Source organism: Aptenodytes patagonicus, chromosome 2, assembly GCF_965638725.1.
Source record: "Aptenodytes patagonicus chromosome 2, bAptPat1.pri.cur, whole genome shotgun sequence".
In the NCBI taxonomy this organism is placed as follows: domain Eukaryota; kingdom Metazoa; phylum Chordata; class Aves; order Sphenisciformes; family Spheniscidae; genus Aptenodytes; species Aptenodytes patagonicus.
The window spans coordinates 157206910-157225091 of record NC_134950.1 but is presented as its reverse complement, the minus strand read 5'-3'; the positions used below and the strand labels follow the sequence as shown (position 1 = coordinate 157225091).

Genomic DNA, 18182 nt, shown 5'->3' with positions numbered 1-18182 from the left:
ACATACTCCTGGAAAACCAGGTCAGTCACATCAGTGACAGTCCACAGCTTTTTAAAGTCACCTACACTCAGAAAAACATAAAGATGTTACATTTTCCAAAGAACAGTTCCCTTAATGTAGTATCCTTCAAACTCTTATCCGAGGTTTTTGCTTCCTCTTCAATGCAGGAACACAGCATAGTAGAGTGTCTCTGCAGCATAACCACAGCCGAGGGATCCAGCTGAAACTATCTGAAACCTCCTCGGTGATGCAATGATTTGTCCTGCCAGGGTCATAGGGTAGTGTTCACTGGCTCTATACCCATTCGGACTTTTTTGATCTCAAGCAACTAGTACTGCTATAATTCGATTGTGCATCAGGGTTTTTTAGCTCAGCTGAAGGGTAGTATCCTAAAAGCTTGCTCTGAACTACAGAGGAAGAAACTCCAAGGTGAGACTTGATCTGAGGTCTCAAAGTCAGGGCAGTATCTTTAATGAAGTCTTGCTGAAGCCTGGTTCTCACTTGCCTGCATGTAGTCCCTTGGTGGCCACCAGCATACAAGGGTTCTTCAGTGCTATCTTGCTTAACAGCAAGATCTCCTGATATACAGGGCTTATTGCTGTTGCTGTTAAGGTTAGTGCTGGCCGTTTGCTGAGAGACCACTTCAGGATGAAGAACAGCCTCTTCTTCCTCTTCAGAGAGAAGTGAGCAGGAGCCATCACTGGTCTGGCTGCTTTTTGATACCGGATAGTCTTGATTTTGAGGTGGAGAAGAGCTACCATGCTGTACTGGGGGAAGATTTAAAATGCAGTCATTCTCTACGTGGAGGTTTGCCAGCGGTTTGTTCTTTTGATTTCTTGCTGTCATTCTCCGGAGAGCACAGACAAGATCAGCAAAGCTAAGCAGAAAGGATAGACTGCTGACCCCCCAGATGAAAATCATCATGATGGATTTCTCAGTGGGCCGGGAGATGTAACAATCAACTGTGCTTGTACAAGGTGAATGGTAGCAGGAAAAGCGCTCAGGAACAAAAAATCCAAAAAGAAAATACTGCACAGCTGCAAAGGCAGCCTCAAGTAGTGTCCTAAAAAAAAGATGAACAGTATATGCCCCAGAAAAATTAAGGACACTTAGGTTATCTGCACCACAATCTAATCTATTGACAACAGCACTTCTACAGAGCTCCTTCAGGTCTTTGGGGCTTAATAAAGCTTTATTCCCTTCGCACCCATGCACCACACAGTGCATTCTTACAAGGTACACAGCTACCTTGTGCAAAACATAAATGCTGAATGCAGCATAAGGTAGCAGGATAGACACAGTCTGAATGAGCCAGAATCTAAAGTGAGATACGGGAGAGAACAAGTCATAGCAAACATTGGAGCATCCTGGTTGCAGGGTGTTGCAGACGAAGCGCTCCTGCTCGTCTTGGTAGAGCGGATAGCCTGCTAACACTACCACTGCCATTCGCAGCAGAATTACTAACATTAGCCAGATCTTTCCTAGAAGAGAAGAAAAGGAAAGAAAAAGAGTCAGAGCACTGAGAAGGAAAGGAAGGCAGGTAATGTAGTGATGCTCTCTCTATACACAAGACATTTGAAGAAATAGCCTCTGTAATCAGTCTCCTCTCTTAAGAGCTCCTCTTTGGCTTTGTTTTGTCTGGGACTGAAACTCGTGTGAAAATATGTTAGCTGACACATTCCATAACCTTCATCTAGACTCGACAGTGTAAGTTTCTGACGTAAAATAAGCCATGCCAACTGAAACCTCAGCCTAACAAAAATACTCTGAACATGTCCAAATCTGATAAGAGGAGTTCACAATTGAGTGAGTAATCCCATTTCACTTACAGTTCTTCCTCGCTGTTGGTTTCATACCTCTGCACCTGAATTTTGTCCTGTTTGAATAATATAGATCATCTAACACAGTACGAAACTCTTCTAGATACAAAAGATTGTTCCATGACATAGTATTTGTTCTTGGTCTTGGCTGTGAAATTGTATGTAAAGTTTACTATAGCCAACAAAATCTCTCTGTTGTGTCTAGACGGGTATTTACTAGCGAGCTAGTTAACAGGCGCTATTAGCAAACTTATGCAAAATGTTCTGCAAATGTACATTTGTGTGCGTACATGTGTACCCTGGTCGTTTCTCTCTGCTGCTTCTTTGGTCGCCCCATCTTGATCATGTCTTCCAACCTTCGTTCACCTTGGCGCGCAGCTTCTCCTTCCATTCAGACCAAAAGTTCCCTTCTTTCTTGATACCAACACCAAGTGGAGCCTTACGAGCTTGGCATTTTCATACATCGCTTACTTCATCTTTCCCTGAATTTTTTCATATAATTGCTTTAGGTAGGTCTTGGTCTCATCCACTTTGGTGGGAAAGATCAGGCCTTATCCTTATTCAATTACACCAACAGCAGTGAACGATCAGGCATTGCTACCCTACGTATCATATCTTTTGGATGAGACTGTATTGTTCATGATAGTTTCTTGGAGGACTTTTGGATGGGGTAGGTTTTTATTAAAAGTTTTTTGTAAAGTTACACATACTGCAGTATTACTGACGAATTTATTTATTAAAAATAAAAAAAAGAAAAATAAAAAAAGAAAAAAAGAAATCCTTTTCCTGGGCAGGATAGGAAGGCCTAAAAATATACTACTATATTGTAAAAAATTAAAAATATATCCTGTACAACTACATGGAAAAATTCAACATCTGAAGTTAAGTTTAGCACTTGAATTTCTCAAGTTTCCTTTTGAGTCCTGTCACTAGTTCCCTATATGGTTTTGGAAAAGTAATTTAATTTAATAATCCCCTGCTTTAATTTCACATATTTTTAAAACATGCCAAGAGAAAAAAAAACCACTTAGGAACAAAAAGCAAAAACACAAAATGGCAAAGAGTGATAAGATTGATTCTGTGCTTTAAGAAATGGTTAAGAAACCAGTTGTAACCACAGACAGACAAACAGCAAGACTCAGTGACTGAAGACGAGCATGTTATATGGAATTAATGGTTGAGAAATGCACTGAAAACCTCAAGTCATTAATAGTGACCGCACATCTCACACGCACACAAGTTTTTAAAGGCGGTCTGTGAAATAGCACCAACACACATTCTAAAGGCTTTTTAAAAATCCAGATCCCAAATAATTTTTTCTATAAAATATATGATTATTTACAGGTATTGTCTTCAACAACATTCCTTTCTATTTCCCATAAAGCTGTTTCCCTGTAGTTGGTGTGAATTTTAAATATTTAAATATTTCTGCAACACTGTATGATACCTATTATTGTACTGAACATGCAGTTCGAATGCCCCATATAAAGCATATAAACCATTTGTGGCTAGTAAGCTGATTATGGGCTAGAACAGTAAAACTGCACTCTGAAGAGGGAAAAACTTCAGCTGGAAAAAGGTTAAGGATATATAAGCTATATGAGAGATCATCAGAGCAACCTGCTGCTCCTGGCAAAATAATATGTTATCTAACCATAAATAAACTGAGGCCTTTCCATTTTATCTTTAATCACCTGAACTTTAGTGGTGGTTTTGCTGTGTTTTCAGTTTCTTGCATTTTGGTGACAGGCTGTACTGTTACTCTCTTTTCAACGTAGTGTGGGTCAATAGAAAACACCAGCTGTACAGAATCAGTCATCTTTAGCAAGCGATGTTTCATACTTAGGTAGCATTTTTTTCCCTGTGAGGACCTCAAAGTGTTTGAAGCACATTAGTTAATTAAGCTCAAAATACTACATGCTATTTCACTATCAATTTTTAATTAGAACACGTACAATAGGGACTGCTGCTTGAGAAAAATCAATGGCTCCTTAGGAAGTAGTTTAGTATGACATACATTTTAGAGATAACCCCTCCACACACCACCTTCCCTAATGACTCAATCTTGATTAAACATACTAGAACAAGCCCCTTCACCGCCCCCCCTGTGGCTTGGTTGGATACTCCTTGCAATGCACAACACAAACTACAGCAACTGTCCACGGCTGGAGGCGAAAGGTCTTTGAAAGGCCCTTGAAAGTTTTTCTCCGGCTCACACTTTGCTCAAAGTAGCCCATGAAAAAGGAACAGTGTCTTATTTAAATACAAAGGGAAAAAAAAAAAAAGCAGCTCTCAGGTGACTGCTAGCTGAGGAAAACACAACTGCATTTTGTTTTGGTTTTTTTTTTGTGCATGTGAACTTCGTTCGTTTATAAAAATAAAGAATGAAAAGCAATGCTAATTAACCACAACGGTAATAAATGACAAACTTCTTCCTTGAAAAGAGAGGGATTTTTTTTCCCTGCTTTAAACTTTTTAATTCATTACTAAAGCTATTGCATACATTCACTTTATGTGGTAAAAATAAAGCATTACTTCTGTGAGTTTTCACCATGATCCCTACAACAGCCATTAGAGCTGACTGGAAGGTCAGGCACCAAGAAGCGCCAAATTTGAAAACCTTGCCAGAATATTTTACATAAAGTTCAGAAAATAATCTATCAGAGAGGGAGTAGGAATCTGTTTAACAAGAAAATAAATACATTAACCACTCATATCATGTATCTAAATAACAACTTTTTATTGTAAGGATCACAGAGGCATGGCTAGAAATTAAAGTTGATTATTAGTAGGACACTTGGGTGGCTTCAGGATACGGAGCAGCAAAAGAAAGAAGAGAGCTGTTTTAAAGCACTTACCTACAATAGTCACGTTATAGTTGAGTGTGACAATCAAAAATCCCAGCGAGTCCCAGCGCTCCATGTTTGAACAGGCTCACAACACTTCCAGCTCCTGATGTCCTAACAATTCTGGCATTTCAAAAGGAGAGTAGACCTAGCCAGGGAAGGAGGGGGGGGGGGGGGAAGGAATTTTTGCTAAGGGTCAAGGATGGAAATGAGAAACCCAGCCACAACAACGTATTGATAAAAGATTATTTTGTTGATTTGAACAGGACCGTTAGTTTTGGAGGTTGGAACAAATCTTCTTAAGGTTTTAACAGTTTGCCTTGTGAAAGCTCTAGCTTCTCAGATCCAATTGCTCCTACCTCTTGTGTGGATCCTCTGTCCAGACAACTGCGAGTAGACAAACAACAACAGGAGTGATCTCTGCCATTATAGACTATTCTTACCCTCCCGGGGCATACCAGCCTCCTGGCATTGCTGAGATATTTCAGTGGTGAAAGACAGGGAGAGGGGAGAGAGGGAAGAAAAGCATAGACCAGGAAATAACAGAGACCTCTCTGTCTCCCCATGAGAATTGCAGATGGATAATAGAAAGAAAGGGGATAGAAAAGGATGAGCATCCCTATGTTTGAAAGGCACTTCCAGTTTAGTTCACTGGAAGCTGTCCCATTGCAGTTTCCCAAAGCAATTTTATTTCTAAAACACAGCCTCCCTGACAGGACATCATGGCCTTGTCAATCACAGCCACACCAAATTTTCTCCTGTGTGCTGAGCCAGGCAGCGGGGCCAAGCCTCCCTGCAGGCATGATGAAAAACAGGGGAAGCATTTAAAAAAATAAAATAGAATAAAATAAAATAAAATAAAATAAAATAAAATAAAATAAAATAAAGTAAAATAAAATAAAATAAAATAATGGAGGCTGGTTTTCAAGATGCCACAAATCAGTTGCTTACTTTTAATTTATATCAGTTCTTTCTTCCTAAACTGCTTGGTACTCCGGACATCACTCAAAAGGTCCTAGGGCTGATTGCCCAGCAACCTGAAAGCCCAGCAAGCCTCTGCAGCAATGATGGAGTGAGCTGTCTCCTTGGAGCAGGACGCCCTTGACTGCTAGGTGCAATTGCACAGCATGCCCTTGACATTGTGTGGCTGTGCTGTACCCAAGGAAAAAAGCATGGATGGAAATAAAACTCAGTTTTTCTTTCCTCACCCCCACCATAACCAATTCTCTTGGGGAAAATAATCTATTACCATTTTCCACACGTTGTTCGACTGCTTGTGGGATGTTATTCTGTCCTTTTTAGTCTGTGCTGTAATAAGGGACAAACAAAATATGGACCTTATTGTCAGGAAATCATATCAGTAACTAGAAAAACAGCAGAAAAAGGAGTCTGCATGTGATATACCAAGGGAGAAAAGTGATTTCGTGACAACCTGATACCTGAGGGCTGCCGGCAGCACAGGCTTGTCACTGCAACCCAGCTCACGTGCTTCAACCCACGACTCTGTTCCTGGGGGAGCAAGGTGAGTCAGCTCAGACAGGGAGCGGTGTGCTGATACTGCATGAGTTAGTTACAGTCAGTGTGACTAAGCTAAGCTTTATGACTGAACATGTCTTACCTGGAAAAAAGCTAAAACCAATCATTTAATAAAGTAAAATGTAACTGTACAAAGACCATTTCTCCCCAGCTCTCTACTCACAGGGTGTGCAATGCCTCAGCAGAACACACTGAGCATCCTTTCTGTAGTGAGCCCCATCCTAAGGAAACCCTAAAAGTAGAGTTTGAAAGGATGGCACTTAAAAACACAGCAGAACTCTATATCCATTAACTGCATAAAAATATTTTTAACTGCAGTAGTAAATACAGGAGTTTTCCTGGTTTCAGAATTGGTATATGTAAAATATTTTCCAAACAACTATTCCTTCTGTTACTGAATTGCATTTATGGTGTGTGATGATGGTTTTAGCTTCATTTCCCACACACACACACTTTTTTTTTTCCCAGAGATGTGTGTGTGTGAGGAGAAGTATGGGAAGGAAGGAAAGCTGCAGGAAGGGAACAGAGAAAAGATGCAAATGGTCAAGAGCTAAATTATGCTGAGATATGAAGGTATTCTTTGTTAAACGTCCTTTGTCAAAAATAGAGTCAGGAATGCCAAGATGGTGGCAGGCTATGAATGCTCAGCAGCTGCAGCTACACAATAGACTATAAATTGTCTCTGTCAATATTGCCAGTTAAAATATCCCTGCTTGTCATTGCCATGAGACCTCTACCATTTGTGAAATAAGGATAACAGCTAGGGATTTAAGCCCCCAAACTGTTGCCTGCAGGACTACGCCAGGTGACATCATCTGGTCCCCCAGCATGGATGTGCTGAGGTAGGATGGCCCATTTTCTTCAAAAAGAAAGCAAGCAACATTATGCTCCGGACTTACCTTAGCCTAACTCATGAGCCTAACTTAGGGCTGAATTTACATCAGAAAGCCTAAATTCTATTTTAGCTTTTACAGACAACTTTAGCTTTTTTATTTTAGCTTTTCCAGACAGCTCCTATCTTACTTCAACCCAACACTTCTCCGTTTGGTGGTGTGTCCTCTTCCCAAGTTCAGACTGGGAGGAGGCCCAGTCTGTCTAGCCATCTAGGACCCCTCAGAGCCAATTTGAATTTATTGCACCTAGAAGCCTCTTTTGGCTGTGATCTGGAGCAGTTTGGTCAAAGAAAGGCATGGAAAATAAACATTGCCAATGTCAGGGCACAGCCCTCAGGGGCACTGCAGTGACAAAAACTGCCTTTGAAGCACCAGTGTGTCTGTAGAAGGACAAAAACACAGTCCACTCGCCTGCTTTGCTGCCCAAGTCCCTGTTTTCAGTCCAGCTTTGGGCTACGGGCTGAGGTGGTCGTTATAAAGTGTTTGGTCTGTGCAAAAACATCAACTGCAGTTTCTTCATCCCTTGACTTAGGACCATCTTTCAGGCCAGGGTTCCCATCTGAAGATACTCAATATTGTATCTGAAGATACTCAGCATACAATTCTCCTCGTTTAGTTATTTATCTTTAGCTGTTCCCTGTATTCCCTGTTTGTCTGTAAAGACTGTAAGTAAATAGGGAGAGCAATATTACAGACACGGATATAGTACCAGAGGGACTCCACCTCCACGGTGCCCCCAGTTGGCATGGCACCATCTTCCACATCAGAGGACGGGGACGTGGTGTGCAGACCCATCCCTCCCTACATGCTCCAGAACTAGAATCTCACAGAAAACCATTCCCAGGCTGTAATAAAGTTCAGTTGTCAAATCTGTGAACTTGCACTGAATTCTAGTTAAATAAGAGAGACAGGTAGAAAACACAGACATGGTTTTGGGTAAAGGTAAAGTTTGAAATCTAGTGGTATCTCATCACACCTGATTTTAGAAGGGGTCCTAAAAGCCACTGGAAAACTTTCAGAGACCAACAATGAAACATAAGAAGACGCAATTAAATCTATTTTAAAATTCACAACAGCTGTCCACCTTTCTAACCCCTTACCACAGATCCAGGGCTTGATCCTATAAAAATTCACAGATGTGATTCCACCACTGTGAGTGACCCACTGAAACTTTCTGAACTACTGGAACTGCATTTCCTTGTGGACCTGTGTCACGTCCCTAGGCTAAGACCCAGGTTACTCGGCACAAAGCCCAGCAAAGACACTTCACCCAGACCTTGGCTCAGAATGACATCCAGAGGTAAGGTACCGTTAGCTTGAAGCCACTTCAGGGCTTCCCAATCCAGGAGCAAATCAGTCACCTGAAGGGTGCCACAGTCTGTATTGCAAGCCAAAAAGCCCCAGAAGCTAGAGGCATTCCTCTGGTATAGCAAGTCCCAACCACATCTGTCTTACCCAGTCAACACCCACGCTAATGACATTTAAGTGCAGTGAAGTGGGAGTTACTACAGGAGATTGCACCCTACACAGGACCTGACAATAAAGCAACCTCCCTCTACCAATTTCATTAAGGCAAAACGGGTCAGCATAGCAGCTTCCTTAATAAGAAGGGGATCTGGCATTTCAGTCCAGGTTCTTTGGCAGATTATTATTTAAGAAAGAAAAAACACAGATGCATATCTAATACTTTAAAGCCTAATTTTAAAATCTATTTAGAATTTTTCTAGGTAGCAAAAATGATGTATTAGTGACCGATCTTGCAGTAAATCTAGCTCTTCAGAAGGTGATCTGTAAATTCAGGGAAAAAAAAATCTATTCAGAAGGGACAGTAAACATTAAAATTAAGGCAATTAATCTTGATGGCCTTATTTTTAAAATTGGTAAAATACTGCAGAAGGGTGAGAAGAGGAAAACAAGTTAGCCATGAAGGACAATAGCAAACAAGCAGCAGGAAAAGCTGTCCAGAACAAATGCTTTTTTGAAGACATACATAGGGCGTATGCATGCACTTACACATGTCAGACAATCTTCAAAGTAATCCCACAATGCGTGTAAAGCCTATTATAGCATACAGATAGCGAAGGAGCCAGCACAGTGCGGAAGGCCCTTGCTTTACACAGGCACACACAGCGCTGCACACTATGTGTTCCCTGGGACCTCTGTCCCTCTGCCACTCGGATAATGACTGCAGGCGGAATACGTTCAAAAGTAGCCTCTCCCCAAAACAGCTATCGTAGCTGTACAAACATGGAGAAAGCAAGAAAATTAAAACTCCAGAATTAGGGCTAAGGAGCCTACATACACTGAGGCAGGGGAGCGGTGAATGTTTTCCATCATGAACTATTCAATGGGGAGCTTAAACAACATGCTCCTACTCCCCACTGCTCAGCCTTAAATCCAACAGTCCCCAGAAGTGGCATTGCTCAGAGGGCTTTTAGGAAACTTTCAAAGAACGTGTCTGCCTTCCCCTTCCCTTTCTGTCTACCTTCCACTCCCGGGAAGGAGATACATATGCACATGCTCAAATATATATAAATGCCTATGCACATGTATGTGAAACAGTCCAGAAGGACATCCAGAACAGTGGAATTCAGCTCTTTTTTAACTGCTTATATTGATTGGACTTGATATCACTTCCACGCTAGCTCGGTCATCTTGGGTACTTAAGCCCGGTGCCTATAGTGTCTCGCATATGTCTTCTTGTCTCTCTCTTTGCAAATTTAGTAAATCTAAAAAAAAGACTGTGTTTTACTGCATGCGCTTAAAGATTTAGATTATTCTAACTCTTACTTTGCCTCAAACAGATCCCCTTACTAGAAATATTTGAAGGTTCAGAAAGGTTATCTTTCCAAAGGGAACCTGCTTCTAAGAGGACAAAAAATGGAAAAAGCAGCTCTCCTTCAGACTTTGGTTCAGCAACCTCAAAGCTATTCAACCAAGAACTTCAAACATTTCAAGACTGTCCTGAAGGGAAATTAAGTAATGGGAAGTATATTCTCATTCAGGAGCTCGGGGCCAATTTCTTCAAAAGCATTTAATTTTACTAAATTTTCAAAAGCACATTATTAATATCTGCTTAACTCCCACTGAAATAGGTAGCTACACAAATGCATGATATTATTACTGAAATTTGCTCTGCTGTAACTAAAAAAAAAATCTAGTATAAGAGAGGTTCCAGCTATTTTTTTTAATCTTGCCCTTAACATTTGACACCGAGTTTTACACTTACATTTTTGCACAGTGCAAATGCAAATCTGAAGGTTTGGAAAGTTTTGGGATCTCATATTTTATGATGAAGCTGGTGAACGCATGTTTCATTAGTGCCCAATACCTGACACTAATGAGAGGCTGAGTTCTTCGCCCAAGAGGGTCCAAACCTAGCAACAGTCAAGCAGGCAAAAAACATGGTACACCGATATTGTGGAAATTGTTTAAATAAGAAAAATGCCTTAAGTAATTGGAAAAGAGATTCCACAATAAACAGAGGATGGCAATAATACCTTTGGCTGACTATGCTTTAAATCTAGTATTTCTATGTTATCGCTTCTCAGTATGAACATTGCTAGGTTTGTGAAGAGCAAATACATCCCTGTTGTCAACATGCACAACAGAAGGGGTTATTGTGTCTGTTCTGGATATCAGTAAATAAATCTGTCATCTCAGATTTAACATACGGGCAGCCGCTGTGGAATTAAAATAAGAGTTCTTTACACCTTCTTGTATTTCATGGCTGATCATTTTAGGAAACAAAACCTATACTGTTGTCTCTGTTATTGAACACTGACACTGCTTTTTCTTTCACTATGGACAGATGAATTATAACTACGTGGTCATTCAAACCAAGCACTGGGCACCATGGGGAAAAGGATAAACTAACACAGAAATGAAAGTGGGGAGCTGAAAACAGAAATGCGATGGTTTTCCCCTCTATTTCACACACAGTTTAAACCTCAGGAATCACTGCAGGCAGTACTGAGCGTGGAGTTCTTCTTGCATGTGAAGAAATGTCGTTTTCAAGTCAAATTCGTTCCTATGCAGAAGTTAAAAGGTACATTCTACTAAAGTTCATCTACATCTTGAAAATACGACTTTAAATCCCCCCAAAAGCTGTTTCCTGTACGTAGTAAAATCCTTATCCAGAAGAGTATTTCTGTCTAAACAGAATGTGTATTTTTATCATACTGTTTCACAATGACAGACTTTGATCTTCAGCTGCATTTTAAGAATAATGAAGAAAAAAATCTAATATTCCTCATAGTTGCTACTCACAACTTACTAGGGAAAAAAACAGTAGATTTCTTGCATCAATATCAGGATGTACAAGTTATGTATGTTCATCTAGACATAGGATATCATTTACAGGACAATAGACAAATGAGTTTTTGAACCTCATCATTTACAAGATTTGTTTTGACCTTAATCTGTGACCTGCTAATAGTCCGTTTATTAAAGTTTAAAGTGGCCTTGCAAAAAGTACTTTAAACAAACTGTAGCTAGGGCAAGCTCCACAACGTTGGGAAAAAAAACAAATTATAATTTCAGGATTTGAATTTCCCCCCCTTGAACCTTTGCTTTAAAACCCACACCTACCTTGCTAGTTGCCTGCCGTTTCCATGGTTTCTGTTTTGGTTTCTCCCAAAGAGCATTTTTAATAATCATCATTAATGAACTCAAAACACACTGGGCAGGAAACAAGAAATTCCCCTGTTAAACTGCAATAGTATTCATACTTAATGTATTGCATCAACCAGGAATTTGTGTTTTAAAGATAAGAACACCATAAACTTCAGCTTGATGGCTCAGTCCTTAATAAAATTAGTAGGAGTTTAATATCCAACTCTCATTTATGCCATTGAAAATTTTTACCATAACCTCAGAAGGGTAGCGTGGATCCTGAAGGATTTATTCTGATGTTTTAGAAAGCGAAAGAAAACAGATGAGAATCACCAAGAGTGGATTTCCCCGCAGGACCCCATCCCCAAGGCAGGCTGCCGCTGGGAGCCCACCGGCACTGCTCCCCTCCCCGGGGCCAGCTCCCGGCGCGGTCCAGGGGCAGGGAAATCTCACGTGGCAGGTACATCATTGAACGTCGTACTCGGGCCAAAGCAGAGAGCAATAAGGAGATTTTGCCAGGAAGGTAAACCAGGACATAAATGGTTAAGGGGGCCAATTTAGGTCCTCCTTCAGGTCCGGTTTAGGCAAGGGGAGATGAAATACAGCCCGTCCCGTCCTTGTGTTCAGCCTGCCACGGAGCTGCTGACCGATACTGCTGATACACATAATTGTTGGCTTCGTACTGGTAGCAGCTATTTTTATTGGTAGCAGCAATTTAGTTTTTAGCTATCAAAGCTTTTACAATCAAGGCTCTTGGGAACGTACTGCTGTAGACAACTCCCACTAGCTGATTATTGGACAGTTGAGTGGAAAAGCGAGGGATTCCTCAAGTCCTACATGGTTCGTGCTACTGGAGGAGGCCAAGAAACATTACAGCTTCTGGAGGCACAGTCTAGGCTATAACATGCAAGAAAATATACAGCAAATACTTTGCATGTGATTCAACAGAATATATTGGTAGCCTTACCCATAAAAGTGTATAAGAAGTCTTTCTCTACCATCCCTATTAATAATGCATTTTGTTTTGTTTTTAAGTGATAGTTTGACAGTCTATTTTCCATGAAACAGCAGGGATTACTGACCGTGCTCCGTTTACTTACCCACCACTTGCACGGCACTTCAGCCGTTCCGTTAGCTGTGCCCAGGATAAATGCAGACTAAACTACCTCGTGTTTCTTGACTTATACTTCTTCAGCTTTGTTCCAAAGGTAGCATCCCCCCAGACCTGAGAAACTTCTCCAGCCAACCAAGTTTTGCCTCAACAAAACCTTTTGGCTTGCCTGGGTAAAGTGATTTTGCCCACTCCAAGATATCAAATAGCTTTCACTAAAAATTCTTTTAGTACCGATAATAGAAGTGAAATTTCATTACTACGGCAAGGCAAGAACACAGCGTGCAAAGACAAAACAGGAATATTAGCTCAATCTTTTTGCCTCTTCTGCATTACGACACATACTTTGCCATTTCAGTCTAATCTACAAAATTGTTACCAATTACTGTGTTCCTGACACATTTAAAAATTGTCTTAGTTCTTATAACTGGACACAGATATTTATGGATATATTCCCTTGTGAACTGCACTGTGCCTCCTAACTGCTGGTACTATTTCAGTTTCCCTATTTTTTTTCCCCAATTTGTTATATTTTGCTGTTTTCTCTTTTTGCTGCCTTCATTTCCCTTCATGGGAAAAAAATATGTAGGGCATCCAAAAAATCTTAGGAAACATCTCAAAGAACAGTTGTGTAAGTACTTTAACCCACTCAGTTTGCCCATGATGTTTTCATTTCTGGGAAACCGATCCTATAAATTGCCAAATACCTGCATTCCTGAATATAACTGCATTCTCTTATGTACATGACAAATGAAGTTATGTCATGTTTATGTACATCTAGACAATTAATCTTTCCTTCAATGATCAAATTAATTTATCTGCAAAAACATACAACTTTGGAAGGTTGTAACATCTTATGTATTTGAAAATCAGCATGAGTCCTTCAGGACGTGTTTAAACTGCATTCCCCCACAGTAATACTGTTGTTTATCCACACTGAAGACAGTCAGGAGGACTTAAAGTTTTTCACTTACTGTTAAATGTGACGGTTACTTACATATTGACTAATGCTCCATTTAGTGGTTTGTGGCAGAATCCCCTAGACACCTATTTCTGATCTGCAGGGATTCCTGTCCCAGATTGTGATGCTCAGAAGTAGGCAACGGTAATTTTCACTTCAAGTACTGTGCCCCTCTTACTTTTCCTACCTTCAGCAATTATATGATTCATCCCCCAGGTTTAGAGGTTTCAACTCCTCTAGCACTGATAAAGTAACTGTAAGTAACTAACAGGGCCTGACGCGAGCTCGGTGTGTCAGTTCAGCTCTCCCTTTGCTCTTGGGCAGGTGGCTGTTACACAACTTTCATTGATTTAATGCACAAAACCCACTACATGCACTGTTGAAGTATGTGCAGATGAATAAGCCAAAGAAAACCCACCAGCTAACAATCCTGCTGTGCTCTGAAATGCAAAAGAAAGGGGTTTCGTAATTCCTGATGGAACCTCCAAATTCAATGTTATCAATGATCTATGCAATCTAACGCTAAGAGCAGCATTGCCATTAATGCAAGTATCGGCTCCTGGAGCAGGGAGACCAGGTTAGGTCTGCCTAAAAATGCCAGGAGCAGTGGCCAGCATGCGGGGTCCCGAGACCCCAGCACACCCTGCGGTGACAGGTACGGCACAGGAGGAGGCCAGGCATGTGCAAGAGGATCTCTGCAGAGCAACGCAGAGGGAAACAGCTGCAAATACACGTTAGGTTAGACATGCGCTGGGGCTGCCCAATTATACAGACCCAATTTCACTTAAACGCACCGTGTACATAAGCTGACGACAAAAACCAGCACAGACCTGCAGAATTAGATGTTTTCAATGCCCGGGAGAGGGAGCTGGCTGGCAGCTCAGGATTTCACCTGCAAGGACGAGGGTGGGGAATTTGTGGTGGGGCCGTCGTGGGAAGCTCGACCTCCTCACCTGCTTCCTCGGCCGGGGTGCTGGAGCTCAGCCTGCGGGCGCTTTCCACTGCCCCAAGAGATCCTCTTCCCCCCCTTCCCTGTACTTCCATTTTATATTGCATTTCAGCCTGACTTCCCTGGGAGCGCGCCTCAAGTCTTAAAAGGGATTAATGGGGTGGGATTTTTTTTGTCAAATCCTGAGCACTTCCGCATTCAGGAGAATACCGTACATTCAGCAGTAGAATGTACTGTTTTTAAGGACACTTTATGAAGAAGAAAAGCTGAGGGAGACGGACAGATTCTAGAATCTGCTGAAGAAATCAGTTCCAGTTTTCTTCTCTTCCCCATCCCCTCGATCCTCTGAAGCTTTCCATTTATACTGTAACTTGTAAAGTTCATTGTTCATGTAACAATATGAAGGGGACAGTGCCAAAACCTGCAATCTTGTATCATTGGATTTACCTATTCTTAGTAAGTCGAAGAATCCAGACAAACGCATTCCTCGGGGGGCAAACAACGGGTTCAAATGACATTTAAAATAATTGCTTTTTCTATTAGCAACTGCCATAGAAATTCCTTATCTAATGCAATTAATACCAAAAATAAATGCTTGCACGCACACTCACATACTGAAATTGTCAAGGAAAATTCAGCTCAAGTCTGAAATTATAAAAAAAAATTCTGAAATGGGAAAATTAGATGCTGATTTGCAATCTATGTATTTCAGAGAAAATTCACAACTGATTTCTTGCCCTGTTTTCTTTTTCTAAAAGAAAATTCTTTTAGAAAAAATTTGAAGGGAAAACGTTGCAGCTGGGATCAGGTATCTAAGCACACGGCTCTAGCTAATGCATGGTTTAGCTATCTGCATGCTTTAAGGAGCAGAACAACTTTGTTCTGCCACATGCCAGCAACACAGAGCAGAACAAAAAAAGCCTTTCTGATGTACCGTAATGACAGGCCACCACAGAAAAGCAATGATTTCATGGTCTAGATTTCTCACAGGTCAGAAACACTGAAGATGTTGGCACTGAGATTCAGAAGTAGATTCATTACTAAAGGGCGAAGCAGGAGAATCAGGCCAGTCCTTTGTTCGCTGAAGCTCGGTGTCATGGTGACATGACCATAATTTCTCTAGATGAAGTCAATACTGCCGCTTTATACTTTGTAGTAGTTATTTCTGTCCAGTAGAAGTCATTGATCCAAAGCATTAAATCCAAGCAGATCTGGAAGATCACTTTACCTGACAGTATTCAAAAATATTCAAGATATGCCCAACTATTTTCCTAGCATACAAGAATCAGTCCTCTAGTTTCTTAGTGGACGGATTTAGAATCGGTGCCCTGTAAAGCACCACTAAAGTACACATTCAGACTGTGGACTCATTCCTGTGGTAAAATATAAGGTGTATATTTGCTGGTAGCAATAAGTAAGTGAAATATTTAATGTTTCAAATGCTGGTGGTGATTTGTAAATTTAAGCCATTTTCACTTTAGTGCAAAGCAACTACATAAAGAAGTTGGAACATAATTTTTCATCTCTGTTCACAACTCTGCTAGTGCTAATGCAGAATCACTGTAACTACAACGATGGACTTGGGGTTTTTTTGGGGGGTGGGGTCTCTGCAATTCTTCTCACCCTCCCTCCCTGTGACTTCAGAAGCGTCACTGGCACATACTGGGAGGTGTCACAAGCAGGAGACTCTCTTTACCCCTCTCTTTACACAATGTTCACACTGATGAAGCCCCACAGCACCGCCAAATTACCCCCAGCAGCTTTTGTTCTTAGCAGGAGCTCTTCTACTTTTTTTTTTTTGCAAAGTCTACCTCCAAATATTATTGATTATATTCTAGTACTCGATAAAGTGAGCTAAGCTTTTGCATACACAGGAGGATCTTTTAACTTTAAGGCCACAAAAGGAACAGGATGTAATTATACAAGGTGACCACAAATACTTCCCAAACACTGCTAGATTGTATATCAATACCAAGATAGTCCTGCAATTCTAATGCACAATATTCAAGATTATTTGGTGTATGTATTTTACGTGTTGCTTCTGTGCCATTTTGCTCAGTATAACCTGGTCTTCCTCCTCCTAGGATTTATGGCAATACAATCTGCTTATCCTGTCCAGTTGAAGAGAGACAATTATCCCTCAAACTCCTTGCCCAAGAAATTTAACAAGATCACGTTCTTAAAGTATCATTAATGCCTTTTGGGATTGACACCATAGAAGATACAAATAAATTTGCCTGTCTTTATTTCCTGGTTTATTTTAAAACTATGCACACCTAATTCTGCCTCATAACCCTTCTAGCACACCAATCCCCATCTTTTTGGCGTCTCCTTTTTCCACAGAAGAATGCTTAGTTTGCCTGAAATACATGAAAGAGAAGTATGTGGTCACAGGATGATCTGTATTGCTCAAATATAAGGCAGCAAGCGTATCAGAGCTGCCAGTTCCCAAGATACTGTTTCCACTGAGAATAATTTGTACTAATGTCTAAAATAAAGAGGCACGAAAACCCAGAGGCAGTGAAGCAAGAAAACATATAGGTAAGAGAAGAATTAACTCTAGACTTAAGTGCGCTGCAGAATCTCTTGCGTGAAGGAGGTGTCTTACTCTAACGCCTGGTTTAGTGAAGCACTCGTCACATGAGTAAGTCTTCATCTGCCTTTTGAGTATGTGCTTCACTGCCAGTGAATTCAAAGGGGGCAGCAGTGCTAGTTCCGAAGATTTTCTAGCTTCAAAGTTTTACTGCATTAGTTACTATCACCACACCAAGAAGGATGCTTAGCGTATCATCACCAAAGAGTATCTCCAGCTAATAACAGTTGAAAGTCTCCACCGATAATGCTGAAGCACGTTACACACGGTATAAAAGGCACGAAAAAACAACTCTCTTTTTTCACATCAAATTGCATCAGACCAACCATTCTAGAAGGAACACAAGAAATACTGGTTGTACTGCTCTGTCACCTGCCTTTCTTCAATCTGCCATCCTGTTGCTTCTTTTTTAGTGGGAAGAGCCTGATGACCAAGCCCAGACAACAGAAGCCTGGCTTTCTTAGCTAATCTGTTCAGCCATTTTCAAGCTGTGGTTCTGGGGTTCACCAGTCGCTTTTTGTGGATTCTCAGAAGAGGACCCAGAAAAGCAGGTTCATACACACTACGAAACAATCGTTTTCAGCATCATAATCTATGTCTGCTATCACTCTTGGTTTCCTTATGATCAGTAGCTTTTCTTCTAAATCTTGTTTTCTTTTTTAAAGCAGTGGTTGCTACATATCTTCTGTCATTACCTTTAGTCTACGCAACTCAAACTCTCATCAGTTCTGTGATTTCCTCAAGATGTAGTTCAGTTGAAGAGAAAAAACAGAAACAGCAGAAAGAGACTTCCTGCACTTCGGGCGCACATTTCTGTATACATCTAGGTCGCATTCACGCAGGTATGTTTGTGTTTGTA

General features: G+C 40.9%; 1 protein-coding gene across 1 annotated transcript; it reads right to left on the bottom strand.

Annotated features, from left to right (window-relative positions):
- Nucleotides 1–294: 294 nt before the first annotated feature.
- On the bottom strand, nt 295–4742 carry GJD4 (gap junction protein delta 4). Its single transcript, XM_076332363.1, has 2 exons — nt 4679–4742; nt 295–1481 (listed from the first exon to the last, which is right to left on the bottom strand). The coding sequence occupies exons 1-2, from the start codon at nt 4740–4742 to the stop codon at nt 295–297; spliced, it is 1251 nt and encodes a 416-aa protein (XP_076188478.1).
- Nucleotides 4743–18182: the final 13440 nt, after the last annotated feature.

Bases quoted from the DNA above. Each gene is read 5' to 3' on its own strand.
- GJD4 (XM_076332363.1), bottom strand. From the start codon at position 4,742: ATGGAGCGCTGGGACTCGCTGGGATTTTTGATTGTCACACTCAACTAT. The intron at 1,482-4,678 runs GTAAGTGCTTTA...CTTCTCTTCTAG, and splicing joins CTATAACGTGACTATTGTAG to GAAAGATCTGGCTAATGTTA.